Source organism: Camelus ferus, chromosome 29 (assembly GCF_009834535.1).
Source record: "Camelus ferus isolate YT-003-E chromosome 29, BCGSAC_Cfer_1.0, whole genome shotgun sequence".
NCBI classification, from domain to species: domain Eukaryota; kingdom Metazoa; phylum Chordata; class Mammalia; order Artiodactyla; family Camelidae; genus Camelus; species Camelus ferus.
In genome coordinates this window covers 1,376,799-1,391,462 of record NC_045724.1, presented here as the reverse complement: position 1 = coordinate 1,391,462, position 14,664 = coordinate 1,376,799, and the positions used below count along the sequence as shown (strand labels likewise).

The window sequence follows — 14,664 nt, the reverse complement described above, 5'->3', positions numbered from 1 at the left end:
GAAGGAATACTCCCAAACTCATTCTATGAAACCACCATCACCCTGATACCAAAACCAGACAAAGATACTACCAAAAAAGGAAATTACAGACCAATATCACTGGTGAACATAGATGAAAAATCCTCAACAAAATATTAGCAAACAAAATTCAATAGCACATACAAAAGATCATACACCACGATCAAGTTGGATTCATCCCAGGGACACAGGATGGTTCAACATATGCAAATCACTCAATGTGATATACCACATCCACAAAAGAAAGGACAAAAATGATATGATCATCTCAACAGATGCAGAAAAAGCATCTGATAAAATTCAACACTCATTTATGATAATAAACCCTTACCAAAGTGGGTATAGATGGAACATACTTCAACATAATAAAAACTATTTATGACAAGCCTACAGCCAGCATAGTACTCAATAGTGAAAAGTTGAAAGCCTTCCCACTAAAATCTGGAATAAGACAAGGATGCCTACTCTCACCACTTCTATTCAACATAGTCTTGGAAGTCCTAGCCACAGCAATCAGGCAAGAAAAAGAAACAAAAGGATCCAAGTTGGAAGAGAAGAGGTAAAATTGTCACTATATGCAGATGACATACTATATACAGAAAGCTCTAAAAGTTCCAGAAAAAAACTACTAGAGCTAATAAAAGAATTCAGCAAAGTAGCAGGATACATGATTAACCTACAAAAATCAGTGGCATTTCTTTACATTAACAATGAATCAACAGGAAAAGAAAGTAAAGAAACAATCCCTTTTAAAATTGCATCCAAAAAAATTAAATACTTAGGAATAATCTGACCAAGGAGGTGAAAGACTTATATATGGAGAACTACAAAACACTGATTAAGGAAATTAAAGATGACTTAAAGTAATGGAAAGATAGCCCATATCCTTGGACTGGAAGAATTAATATTGTTAAAATGGTCATACTGCCCAAGGCAATCTACAAATTTAATGGGATCCCTATCAAATTACCCAGGATATTTTTTCTTACAGAACTAGAAGAAACAATCCTAAAATTTACATAGAATCATAAAAGACCCAGAATTGCCAAAGCAATATTGAAGAAAAAGAATGAAGTTGGAAGAATAATGTTCCCAGACTTCAGACAATAGTACAGAGCTACAGTAATCAAAACAGCATGGTATTGGCATAAAAACAGACATATTGATCAATGGAACAGAATAGAGAACCCCAAAATAAATCCACAGACCTATGGTCAATTAATCTTCAACAAAGGAGGCAAGAATATACAATGGAGAAAAGATAGTCTCTTCAGCAAGTGGTGTTGGGAAAACTGAACAGCAGCATGTAAATCAGTGAAGTTAGACTACTCCCTTACTCTATACATTAAAATAAACTCAAAATGCCTTAAAGGCTTAAATATAAGACAAGACATGATAAATCTAGAAGGACACATAGGCAAAACATTCTCTCACGTAAATCTTAGCAATGTTCTCCTATGGCAGTCTACCCAGGCAATAGAAATAAGATAGAAAATAAACAAATGGGTCCTAATTAAATTTATAAGCTTTTGCACAGCAAAGGAAACTATTAACAAAAGAAAACAACCACCTACGGAATGGGAGAAAATATCTGCAAGTGATTCTACTGACAAGTGCTTAATTTCCAGAATATATAAACAGCTCATACAACTTAGTAACAACAACAAAAAAGCAACCCAATCCAAAAATGGGCAGAGCACCTAAACAAGCAATTCTCCAATGAAGACATACAAATGGCCAATAGGTACATTATAAAATGCTCAATATCACTGATTATCAGAGAAATGCACATCAAAACTAAAATGAGGTATCACCTCACAACCAGTCCAAATGGCCATCATTCAAAAGTCCATGAGCAATAAATGCAGGAGAGGGTGTGGGGAAATGGAATCCTCCTACACTGCTGGTGGGAATGTAGTTTTCCACCCACTATGGAAAACAGTATGGAGATTCTTCAAAAAAACTAAAAACAGACCCAGCATATGATCCAGCAATCCCACTTCTGGGCATATATCCAGAGGGAATTCTAATTCAAAAAGATACATGCATCCCAATGTTCATAGCCGCACTATATACAATAGCCAAGACATGGAAACAACCTAAATGTCCATTGACAGATGACTGGATAAAGAAGATGTGGTGTATTTATACAATGGAATACTACTCAGCCATAAAAGAATAAAATAATGCCATTTGCAGCATTATTTTACATAGATGGACCTAGAGATCATTATCTTAACTGAAGTAAGACAGAAAGAGAAAGAAAAATACCCTATGATATCACTTATACGTGGAACCTAAAAAGAAAAAAGGAAAAAAAAAGGACACTATGAATTCATCTACAAAACAGAAACAGACTCACAGATTCAGTAAATAATCCTGGTTACTGGGGAAAGTGGGTGGGAAGGGATAATTTTAGGAATTTGAGATTTACAAATGTTAGCCACTATATATAAAAATAGATTTTTAAAAAAGTTTCTTCTGTATAGCACAGGGAACTATGTTCAATATCTTGTAATAACCTTTCATGAAAAAAAATGAAACAAATATATGTATGTATATACCTGACTGGTACATTGAGCTGTACACCAGAAACTGACATTATAATTGACTGTACTTCAATTAAAAAAAAAAACCACCCTGCTGACACCTTGAATTCAGACACCTAACTTCCAAAGCTCAAGAGAATAAATTTTTGTTCCTTAAGCCAAAAAAAAAAAAAGGAAAAAAATTAGAAGTACAGGAAAAGTTTTAAAAAATCTCTTATTACAGATTTGAGTATTAAAATTCTGGGACTGGAAAAATACAGTTTGCTTTTCTAAAACACTAGTAAATTTGCATCCCAACAGCCAATAAGACTGATCTTCAAAAAAGGTCATTGTTATTATCAAGAATCTAATCAAATGGAGTCGTGTATAGATATATACATATATATGATGTATATATAGACGATAGTACAGTGATAACTAATAGATGTTTTGGAACTTCATACACCTAGAAAAGTCTTTTTCTCTTGAACAGTGTGAGGATGGAAACAAGAAAGAAGAGACTAAGATAAATATGAAGAAAATATAATTTAAAATCAGTATTTCTGGAAAATTACATTCTAGAAGTTTTGAAGGATTTCTGAAGCTCTAGTGATTTGACAGCTAGTAAGAAAATCAGAAGACAGTAAATTAACTTGTTGGAGACCTACGTTAGAGGCACATTGCCTGAATACAAGGCTACCACAAATATAAAGTGACCTCCAACTTCTAACAATGAAATAATTAAAACATTTTTTGGCACATTTATACAGAAACTTTAAGAGCTACAAATAAAGTAATTGTGTTTTATTATGTAGTAACTAGCACATTATTATTCACAAATTCTATAAAATATTAATCTAGAAATACTGACTTTTTCCCATGTATATTTTATAACTTTTATTTAAATTGCTCACATGATCCTCAATAAAGTTCATCTAACTCAGAGCACATCATCTTTACTTCTGTCCCAAAATTTTCCAAATACATAATTTTTCTGAATTCATGTATAATTTTTGTCCTGGAAACTGTATTCCAAACCACAGTATTTACTTGCCTAACATCTAGACAGCTGTTTATTTCATTAGTCCTAGAGATATATGCTCATGATTTCGAGAACTACATACTTACTATATGCTGCTTTTTGGATAATCTCTAAAGATTTTAATTAACAATGGCATGCACAATTTGTAAATCTGAGCTTACATGTCCAGGAAACATTTTCTAGTATGTGTTAAATTTCTTTGCCTTGAATTTTAATTAATTGTTTAAGGTCAACTCTATAAACTTCCTAAACTTTCATTTACTGAGACTGTTTCAGGCTAATGTGTCTCTTGGGCCTAGGATTTTATTACAAGCTAGTAAGTTAACCTGTTCCTCTCTCATGGATGCTGGCAGAAGACACAAGACTCCCAGGTCAGAGACCAAGCAAGCAACAAGCCTCTGTGTTGGTAGCAGGCCTCCTTCATATCAAGCCCCACGGGGACAACACAGAAGGCGCACACGGTGGGTTTTGCTATAGGAGAGGTGTATGCCGTTCGTGGTGTTACTGAACTCGGGCATCTACTCATTTTACAAGCTAAAAGCAGTCTTACTCTTTATCTTGCAAGGGAGATATTACCTCATCCTCCAAGGTTTCTACTGCAAACACAACTGTGAAAAATGGCCTGGGTGCAGGGAGGTCAAGGCCTAGCATTCTCGTCAGATCCAGCAAGTTTTGTATGAGGCAAGGCCTCTCTCCCAACAGTGCTTTCCCGAAACAGTGCTTGTTCTTTGAAATAAAGTTCTACAGTTTGAGAGATTTTGTAAAATTACAAATAAAGGGAAACTCCCTTTTCCCTGAAGGATCATTTCTTCACATCATACAGAATATTTTAATAAACTTCCTTTAATATATTAGAGTATAGAACAGCAAAATTAAGTACTTTTTTAAAACGGAATCTTCTAAAAATGACTTCATCAACATTGGGACTATGATGATAGTACAGGAAAATCGGTCATCACAAACTCTGTCAGGTACATGAAAGCTTAAATTCTGTCTTCCCCTTGACTTACTGACTCTTTGACAATAGTGCTGAGATGCAGACATATCTATACTAAAAAGGACTACACTCTTTATTAAGTAAAAATATTATAGTGTATATGCTTCCTAATTTAAGCCCAGGACTAGTGATAATGCTTTTACAGAACTAAAAGAACAGGCAGTTTTGTAATAAAAGAGTCACCACAATTTATTTCATATCCATTTTGAAACTCATCCTCCTATTTCATATTTTAAATTTCATCATTTTTCTATTCAATAGTTGAGTATATAGTCAAGTAACTCTTCAGCAAACATATCAGAATGGATGCCGACAGGTATAGGACTCTATTAACGCAAAAAAACCATTTATTTTAAAATAATACTAAAAATTTGATCATCAATTGCTACCATCAAATATGGACTAATGCAACAGTCTTTCCTGGTTAACACTGATTTAGGAGTTACTGAACAATTTTATAGTAGAGATGTTTTACTGTAGCCATCTAAGTTATTACAGTCACTAACTGAAGCCAGAAAAAAAATTCAGAATCTAAAATCAAAAACAGACCCAGGTAAAATAAATCTGAGAATCTGAACAATAAGTAGGAATCAATGACTAATCCTAAAAGCTCCAAGACCTTAAAACGTATCACTAGTAGTAGAAACCTATCAGACCCCCACACTCCCAAGTAATCTAGAATTAACAACTGTTTATTATCTGTAACAAGAGTCACTGTTTATAGGATTTATTGACTCCCCTAGGTAGGTTTATAAATAGGCTTCAGGGAAAATATAATTCTGTTGAAATACTATGCAAGTTGGTGGTATGTAAGTGAAGTTTCCAGAAGAGAGACCAGTGCTTTCATGTTCTCACAGGGAAGTGGGAGGAAAGGGGGCAGGACACAAGCACTGAAGGAATGTCACAGCCATTGAGGACAGGACAAGCTGGTTGGAACCAAGATGGCAGAAGATCTGACTTCCAGTAGACCTTGAGACTCATGGTGCTCCCACAGGGCCATGACAGTTCCTAGGCTGAGCATAAAAGGTCAAAAAAGTAGGCGGAAGGGGGCACTTCCTGGCAATCCCTGCCCCTTCCCCAAAGTAGCTGGAATAATCCTCCTACTCATTAGCATGTGAAATTACCAAGCCCATAAAACCTAACAACTCCGCACCCTGGGGTCGCTCTCGCTTGCCTTCTGAGGTAGCCTGCACTCTGCCTATGGAGAGTGTGTCTACTTTTACTTTAAATACCCCACGCCTCTCAGCTTCCCTCCCTCTCACCTTTCTGAGACGGCCCACATCCTGCCTATGGAGTGTGTGTCTCCTAAGCCGCTTCTCCTTCTGACTGAGACACACTGCCTGTGGAGTGCGCATCTCCCTAGATAAACTTACTTTCACTTTACCAGGCCTTGTTCTTAAATCCTTTCCTGTATGAGGCAAAAACCTATTCTCCCACAACATTAGGACTCAAAAAAAGGTTAAGAATCATCTATTTTAAAACCTGACGATCTCTTCCCAGAACAAAGCATATTAACTGTAACCAGATTATAAAATATAAGAAATCTCCCAAATGAAAATTTAAAACAAAGAGGAAAATCTAGTTTTCATTTACTTCTAAAAGCAGATACATATTATGAGGTATAAATAGTTCCTAAAAATGCCCCACACTGGGCAAAATAGCTGTGAACGAAAAATACTGCCAGTGGTATCAGTAAACAAAGGATGCTGTGGCCATCAAGTCATCTGCCACCACCCTGATGGTAGACAGAGGGAACTAAGGATGCAGACAAGCAGGCAGCCCACCTCTGCAGCCATCACTATGGCGCCCCTGACGGGATTCAGGATGGGAAAGAACAGGATACTGGCCCTAGAGAGCTAAGGTGCATCTCAAAGAAATGATTTCAACAAGCCTGGACCTCTGCACCTTCACATACATAGAAAAGCACTAAATTCCTTAACTTGAGATATCTGGTTTTCTTTAATTAACAGTAATCTTTTGTTATTCCGATTATCTGGTCTTTGCGGCAAAACTCCTATATATCCTAGCTTCTCCCCTGCCACTGCGGAACAGTCTCTTACAGTGATCTGAGAGGCTGCCTCCTGGGTTCAAGTTCTCAGAAGGTCCACTGGATAAAACATAAATCTCAACTTACAGGTTGTGCATTTTATTTCCGATGACACAGCTTATAGTAGTAATCTTTTCAAAGTGGTAATAAAACACTTAACTTCCATAATATTTTAGATTTTTTAAACCTCCTCAGATCTATTATGCCATCTAGACTACAAGATACTGACATACATTTTAAGCAAGCACGGCCTTACGTTGACTAAAAACACCCACCGTCTAGTCACCAGTATCTTAACCATGCAATCTGAAAAGAAAAACCCCAAATATGCTCCTCCTCAGCCACAGTGCTACAAGCGTTCCTCACACACACAGCAGACAGAATCTTTAGTCTGGTGGTTCACAAATTTAGCAAAGCAACTAAAACATTAAATAAATAAATAAGGCTATTATGAATCTTCCCAGACACTGAAATCAACTACATTTCCTTTAACAGGCACTTACTCGCTCAGACTTTCTGAGGACACTACTAGTTAAGACAACTAATACTAACCCTACTACTACTAAATCCCTAAACACTCGGCAGGATAGGTATTAGCCTCATTTTCCAAAGGAGGTAACTGACACTTGGAAGAAGTAAGCTCCATTCCCGAGGCCACAGCGCTGGGCACGGTCTGGCTCAGGGCTGTGTGCTCCGGAAGGGGGCTGCTGCACCACACAATTCCAGGGGTCCCGCCTGCACGAAGCCCAGCGCTGGCTCAAGTGCTCTATTCATTGTCCCTCTATGCCATTACCACCCTTCAATGTCTTCCTTTAAATACTGGCACATGTATAACATCTGCTTTACCGAGAAAACAAAAGAACTATTGGGGAAACTTTTTTTACATACTAACAAAAATAAAACTTCATTAGTAACACTGAACTGAAACATAATTACATCCTGAAAGTCATCAGAGGGAATTAACCTGAACAAAATCAGCACTACCGTATTTCTTCAGTCGTATTTTATTATGTGTAAAATACACAATATACCTTACAATTTCTGGAGGCTGCTTCTTGGACTGAACTGCTTTAAGAAATTCAGTAAAATATTCTGGCTTTACAATCGGACGCCCACAAATGAGTGCACATATTGTCTAAAAAGAAGAAAACATGTGAATACATATATTCATAGGCTATTTTTTTAAAGAAAAATTTTAAGTTATAGACTACAAAGAGGCTATTCTAATCTGTTTTTCTTTCCATCTCTTTAAATTTATAAAGGAGCCATAATCTATAAAATAGAAGTCAGTATTTGGTCACTGCATAGTTTCAGTATACAAATTCCTACATAATCACTTGATCATAAGAAGCCACCAATTACAGTATTAATTTAAAAACTGCTTTAGAGGGGGCAAAACAATGTAAGATAAAATATAAGTCAATTTTAAAATGTATACCTATTTTAAAAAACATTAAAATGTTAAAAAGTTATAATTGAGGAAATGTAACATCTGCCCTAACAAGAGACATAAGATCTTTTTAGCCTAATTGCCTTCCCACAGATTATTATACAGAACAAAGTCTTTTCAAGAAAGTAAATTAAAAAAAAAAACCGGGATTGGATAAAACCGCAAAATAAGTATATACATTTGGGGGTTTGGGGGAGAAACTTCAACCAGCAAGTGAATGAAGCTATAAGCCTCAAATGAGATGTCTCCACAAAATTCAAGAAAGATTAAAAAATAACACCACTGGCAATGAAAAAGAAGACTCAGCGTAATTCTCGGAAATCATCCCACTAAAGAATTTGTAAGTATGCATCTAATAAACGGGGGTATTACCTAAATGTGAGCAAGTAATTTAGGGTACTTCTCAAGAATGGAATCTGAAAGTCACTAACCTCAAATGTGAATGAAGTAATTGGCTTCTTGCATGAAGCAGTAACGTGCAATCCAACCCTGGACTGAGTAAATCCAATACAGGTGATACTGGGCAAAGGATTTAATTGCTCACTGCCTCAGTTTACTCTTCAGAAAATAAAAATTGAGCTGAATGATCTTTAAGTTCCCATTTGGTTCTAACATTCAGTAATTTTAAAAACATAAGACAACCTATATTTTTGGAAAATCTACTAAAAAAATTAATACAATGGTAAGATTTTCTTTTCTGGCACATGATTGATCAAAAATATTGAAAAAGGAGAATTGCTCCGCAAGCTTTTGTTTAGTATATATCCAGTATTCTCTACTGTCCCAGCGACTGGGTGGCCATTAGCATCCCAGTCACTGGAACAGTGTATACTGTGGTGAATGGGTGCTAGTTTCCAGGTCTGTCACAGACTCAGTAAAACATCTTTCAAGACCACCTAACTAACTTTGGTCTTATTCCAAACCCAGCAAGCAAGGGCATGATTACCTAGTCTACTTCTCAGGTAACTTGGTACCTTTCAGAGGACCATGTTGGTGTTCACACACAAATATTCTGGTCACTATAAAGGTGCATCACTACTATAAACTAATAAACGGACATTTTGATTTATCAATCTATGATCTGTGGGTTTATTGGCATAAATTAGTACTCAAGAGGCTAATCACTCTGTGGAATTTATAAATCAGTTTCATAAATTTACAAAGATGAAAAGCTCCTTGGTCAGAGATAACCCCACTAAGACGCAAGTTTAACATGAGGTTCAATCTGAGCAGCAAGCTTTTCTCTACAATACCTCTTTAGCTATAATAAACATATTCTGATTTAATTAACTATATTAAAGGATTTTTGCACCATTTAATAAAGGAATATAAATATTTGTTGCTTTTTACTATAGACATTAACCTAAAACAATCTCACATTATCTACAGTCAACATGTTTGAAAGGAGACGAATCACCTTCCAGTGTCATTCTTCAATTAGCTTTGGATATAACCAAATCTGATGAAGATGCAAAATCTGAAAACATATCAAAATACACCACTGTTTCAACAAATCATCTGCATCTTCCAAAGGTGCATATCTATATGTCTCTAGGCTGTGACAATATATTAAGGTAATATTAAACCATTAACAATTTAAAGTCTTTGTGATTAGGGCCTTAAACCAAATAATAACTAAATAAAAAAGCATGAGATCATGGGATGATGTCAGAGACTGGAGGAAGACAACCTGATAGAAAAGACGTGAGCTGCTAACTTTACAGACTGACAGTTGATTTCTAATTGCTTTGTTTTTTGACCAAGAACACAAACTATGCACTGTAATGAATTTCTTGTTGAAAAGATAACATCTTTTTTTAAAATGCTAAACCAAAATCTGAAATAACATTTTATGTCCCTCTGCTTGTCCCAGATAATAAACAGGTTTTCTAAAACACCATTCTAGCCCACATACAGGCACAGAATTGGTCGGTATATATAAATCTACAACAGTTCGGGTAATTTTAAAGTAAATGACTTTTAAAACACCTGTGTATAGTGAGTAAATGAGTAAGATTAAATTCACAGAACTTATTTTAACATGATAACAAGGCATTCAACCTACTTTAATGGTAACTTTAACTGACATCATGACGAGATGAGTACATTCTTCTGTCCAATTGTTTACAGTAAGTCCTCCAAGTCGCAATACAGCTTGACTTAGAGCAGTTTTCCCAGACACATCTAAACAAGAAGAGCATGCAACCAAAGGTTCATACTCTACTCTGTAAATGAGAGTAAGTTACATAAAGTTATATTATCATAGTTACAGAGATGGCAACTTACGGCACTTTAAACTTGAAGCTCCCATCACATGCTGCTATCGCATGATTTTTATGCATGACTAAACCCTCTAGCTTATGCAAGTATCACTTCCTAAGTCTTAAGTCACAATTAAGAAAACAATGATCAAAGTTTAACATTATACTTTGACCTATGCGGAATCAAACAAAACCAGCTCTCATCATGGGTCCCAGGACCCGCTCAAACCCTCATTCACTCCTGTCACTACCTATGATTAACAAAAAGCACTGACCACATGTGGTGTGCTAAGTTCACTACTGGGTGAAGCAGGAACTTAACAGACTGGTTCCAATTCGTTAACCATAAATATCCTTTTCCTTGAGAATTTGATTGGTGTAAAATAAAGCTGTTCATTTTAATATCAACTAAAAAATTCTTACCTGAATTTACTTGCAAATACTCCAAAGGTAATTCTATCCCCTGTCTTCAAAGTTCGAGAAAGGCCATTCTGCACTTTTTCCTCATTAACAAAGGTACCATACTTAGAATTATCTTTTATTGTCAATATAGGGATTTCAATCAGCTTGACTCTGGCAAAAAAAATGATAAATAATTTAAGGTCTCTTACCACTCAGTAAATACTGTTCCTAGGGGAAAAGATTTCAAAAGAAAAGATTAATAACATTTTGAATAGGCCATAGGTGGCTAACCTCCCAATACGCTAGTAATACAGTTACTGTTTTGGTTTCATACAAAAAATGATCACTCAACTAGCAATTAAAAGAAAGTATGTTAATTCCAGAATCACTCCTCTTAGAACATACATTTTCTTCATTTTTTAAATCAGTGGCGATTTTCTGACCCCTCTGTGTTTCATGTGTAATGTGAGAGCTTCATTCCTAAAGTTTTTTTTCAACATTATCAAAATCACATAGTAATAATCATTCCAGTGAGAAAAGGTTAGAGTGTCTGACTTGCAGTAATAATTTTATTTTTTCTTTACAAATTTCAATAACATTTTTCTGTATCTAAAAGGCACAAAACCTAAATATCACTGAACAGATCCAGCGTCTTCCCATATGCAGTCTTTGTTCAAAATAATGGCTTCTCTTTCTTACTGCCACCTGCATTAAACAACCATGAGCACAGCTATTTGTATGTATTTACATTACTTTTATAACCCACTGTTATTAAAATGACCAACACACCAAAAGAAATTCAAAGCCATTCAAAGGAGCTGTGGGGCATAAGCAACAGCTACTTTCCCTGGTAAAATAAATCAGTTTCTATCCTGAAAACCTAAGTGATATGGGAAATACCAGTGTTCACACAGCTACACAAGCTATTTAAAGTAGGAGTCGTGATGGTCTATTCACTGCTCTATTTCCAGGCTCAGTACAGTGACTAACCACACAGTAAACACTCAATAAATGTTTAAGAAAATAAATACAAATATATTCCACTTCCTTTGAGTGTCTAAATCACTAAAACAAACAGTAAAATACCGATACATAACTTTCAAATCTCAAAATAAACACCACCAGCACCACTCCCAAACATAAATGTTTTATTTTGCTGACATTAAGAAAAAAGAGCCTTATGAAATGAAAAGTCTCAGGAACTCTCTCTTACATATACAGCAAGGTAATCTTTTGTGATTTCAATCCTCTTATTACAAGCTACTGAAATAAAATTAGTAATTTACCAGGTTGGTTACAGGAAAGTTAGCAGTTAACACAGCGTGATTTCGACTGATTGACTGATCATCTTCAATTAGAATGCCACAGTTCTTCCTTCCAACAATGTATTCAACACCAGTCAAAAGTCTGTACGGTTCTAAGAGAAATTTTTAAAAAGTAAGTTAACAGATACACCCACATATAAATATGTATTTAAGATACGGGTACGGCAAGTATTTAAATATTTTTATTTTACTATTTAAATGCTAGTAATCAACTTAATATAAATCAAACTTGCGTTTTCTAGTATAGTTGCATCCTTGATGCAACTCTAAATAGATGGAAAGTTCTGCCATTTTTCCAAAGAGAAAATAATATTGAAAATCGTCAATGCTTATCCAAATTATAAATTTAATACATTAACACACAAAATCACAACACTACGTTTGGAACCTGATGAACAGATTCAAAATTCCATCTAGAAAATGTAACGCAAAAACGTCAAGAAAAATGTGAACACTATGGGAACTTCCCCTACCAGATGGTAAAATATGCCAGAAAGCCGTAGTAATTACAAAGTATGGTACTGGATCAAGAGTAAACAAGCATAGATCAATGCAAGAAAAGTCCAGACCAGATTCAAGTGCCTATTTTGTGGAATTTATGTTAAAGGTAGCTTTCAGAACAATGGGAAAGGGTTATTAGCTTCAAAAGCTGGGGGAAATCACAAATTGAATAGCATGTGTGTTGGAAACTTGTGGAGTTTAGTCTGGGAGCTCTGAAGTCCATTACTGGAATGGTAAAGTGATGAGGGCAGATAAACGAGACAAGCACGAAGCAGTCCAAGTAAGCCTTAATCAGATTTGGATTACATTTTGTTCATCAGATTCTTAACCTAGAGAGGGCTCTTTCAACGAAAAAACTTTTGTGTAGGTTTACTTACATTTTCCCTAGAAGGATGGCACCCTCTAGCTTCCATTACGTACTGAAGAGAGTTCAAGATCCCTCAAAGGGTAAGAATGCCACCTGCCGGTGCTAAGGGCATTTGTCCTCACTGCCACCCTAGGGAGTCAAAGAGCCAGCTAGCCACAGGCTACAACTAAGTGTTCCTGGAAACTGTTCCTACTTGTCGGCCAACGGTTTTTGCTCTACCCCTAAAACGCTCGGAGTCCACAGTGATGCCTTGATCTTTATATTTTTTTAATATCGATAGTATCATCATGGTACTTTTTTCCCTTACCATTCGTTTGGCCCTCTCCATCCCTCCTTATACTGTCAGTCAATTTAGCCTATACATAGATCTTTTTATCATAGTGCAAACTTCCTGAGGGCAAGATCCAATCATAGGTTTACACGTCTACCAACTAATAAGTATTTGCACATACTGGGCAACAAATTAACATGGGATTAACATCTTCCGTTGCTGGAAATGCAGAAAAGGAAAAAAGGAAAAAAAAAAACAAAACACCTTTTCAGTTGTTCTGATGACAAAATGGAAAAAGGCGTACAAAAACCAAACTATGCTTTCCCGTGACTGTCATTTACCCAAGTCACCTCCAAATGGTTCGTCACAAAAATGAACCATATGCTCCAGACACTCATCTGTTGCCATCCTGTGGTTGAGTCTGTGTTCACTTATTCTGGGCGTTTCCTCAAAAGCTGAAAACATGAGGGGTCACAGCAGATCCCCGGCCCAGGCTGGACCCGGCAGGCCGTCGGCGCCGGGATAGGACAGGTCGCGCCCGCCCGCGGAGCTGGGGAAGGTGGCCCCGCGGCGAGGCCCGGCCCAGGCTGGACTCGGCAGGCCTTCGGGGCCGGGGTCGGGGCAGGTCCCGCCCGCCCGCGGAGCTGGGAAGTGGCCCCGCGGCGAGGCCCGGCGCTCCCCGGGGGAGGGCCCGGTGCCGCACGGCCCCCGCGCCCGCCGGCCGCAGCCCGGTTACCGAGCTCCGCGGCCGAGGGAGCCCGCGCGACCCCAGCACCGCAGAAGCGCGGCCTCCCGGCGCGAGAACCGGGACCCCGCCGAGGAAATCCCGCTCCACACACGGCTGCCCACCGCCGCTGCTCCGGGAACTCGCTCCCCGGGCGTCTCCCTTCTCCCCTTACCTCGGGCCGGGCCCGTGGCGGGGAGCAGTTTCCACATGGGTGCGGGTCCTCGGGGTCCAGGCCGACGCGCCGCGGGGAATTGCCGCTGAGCGACGTGCGCGGCCTCCGGCGCGTGCGCGTTCCCGGGAGCCGCGGGGTAGACCGGAGAGCTAGCTGGGCGCCTGGTCGCCACCTGCTGGTTAGGAAAGGAGTAGGGTAACCTGGATTGAAATGTGCTGTACTAAAAGGCTATTTTTTAAAAGGCTGTGAAGTTAAGGATCCTCTTTTAAGATACTCAACGAATACAAGATTATTTACTTTTTCCTATTGTGAGTGGAAATTATTTTAAAAACTGGCTTCAAAGAAACGTAAGGAAACTTTCTTATTTTTTTTTACAAAGCAAACAACTAAGATTATTTTATTAAAACAGTACTTGCTACTCAGCAAGCATTAATTCTCACCACGCAAGGGCAGTAACTGTTTATCATCCAAATTTTGCACATTAAAAAAATGACACAGAGGAAGTTAATAGGCTCCTTCAAGCTCTAGGAGGGTAAGGAAATTTTCTAATTAAAGA

At 37.5% G+C, this 14,664-nt stretch overlaps 1 protein-coding gene across 1 annotated transcript in view; it reads right to left on the bottom strand.

Moving 5' to 3' along the window:
* Positions 1 to 14,238, bottom strand: part of NBN (nibrin) — a 55,302-nt gene extending 41,064 nt beyond the window's left edge. Inside the window, 6 exon segments of the mRNA XM_032470295.1 lie at positions 7,664 to 7,767; positions 10,148 to 10,307; positions 10,767 to 10,903; positions 10,905 to 10,916; positions 12,032 to 12,162; positions 14,109 to 14,238. Coding sequence (XP_032326186.1) covers positions 7,664 to 7,767; positions 10,148 to 10,307; positions 10,767 to 10,903; positions 10,905 to 10,916; positions 12,032 to 12,162; positions 14,109 to 14,145 — 581 coding nt within the window. The 5' untranslated portion in view covers positions 14,146 to 14,238.
* Between the last annotated feature and the right edge of the window lie 426 nt (positions 14,239 to 14,664).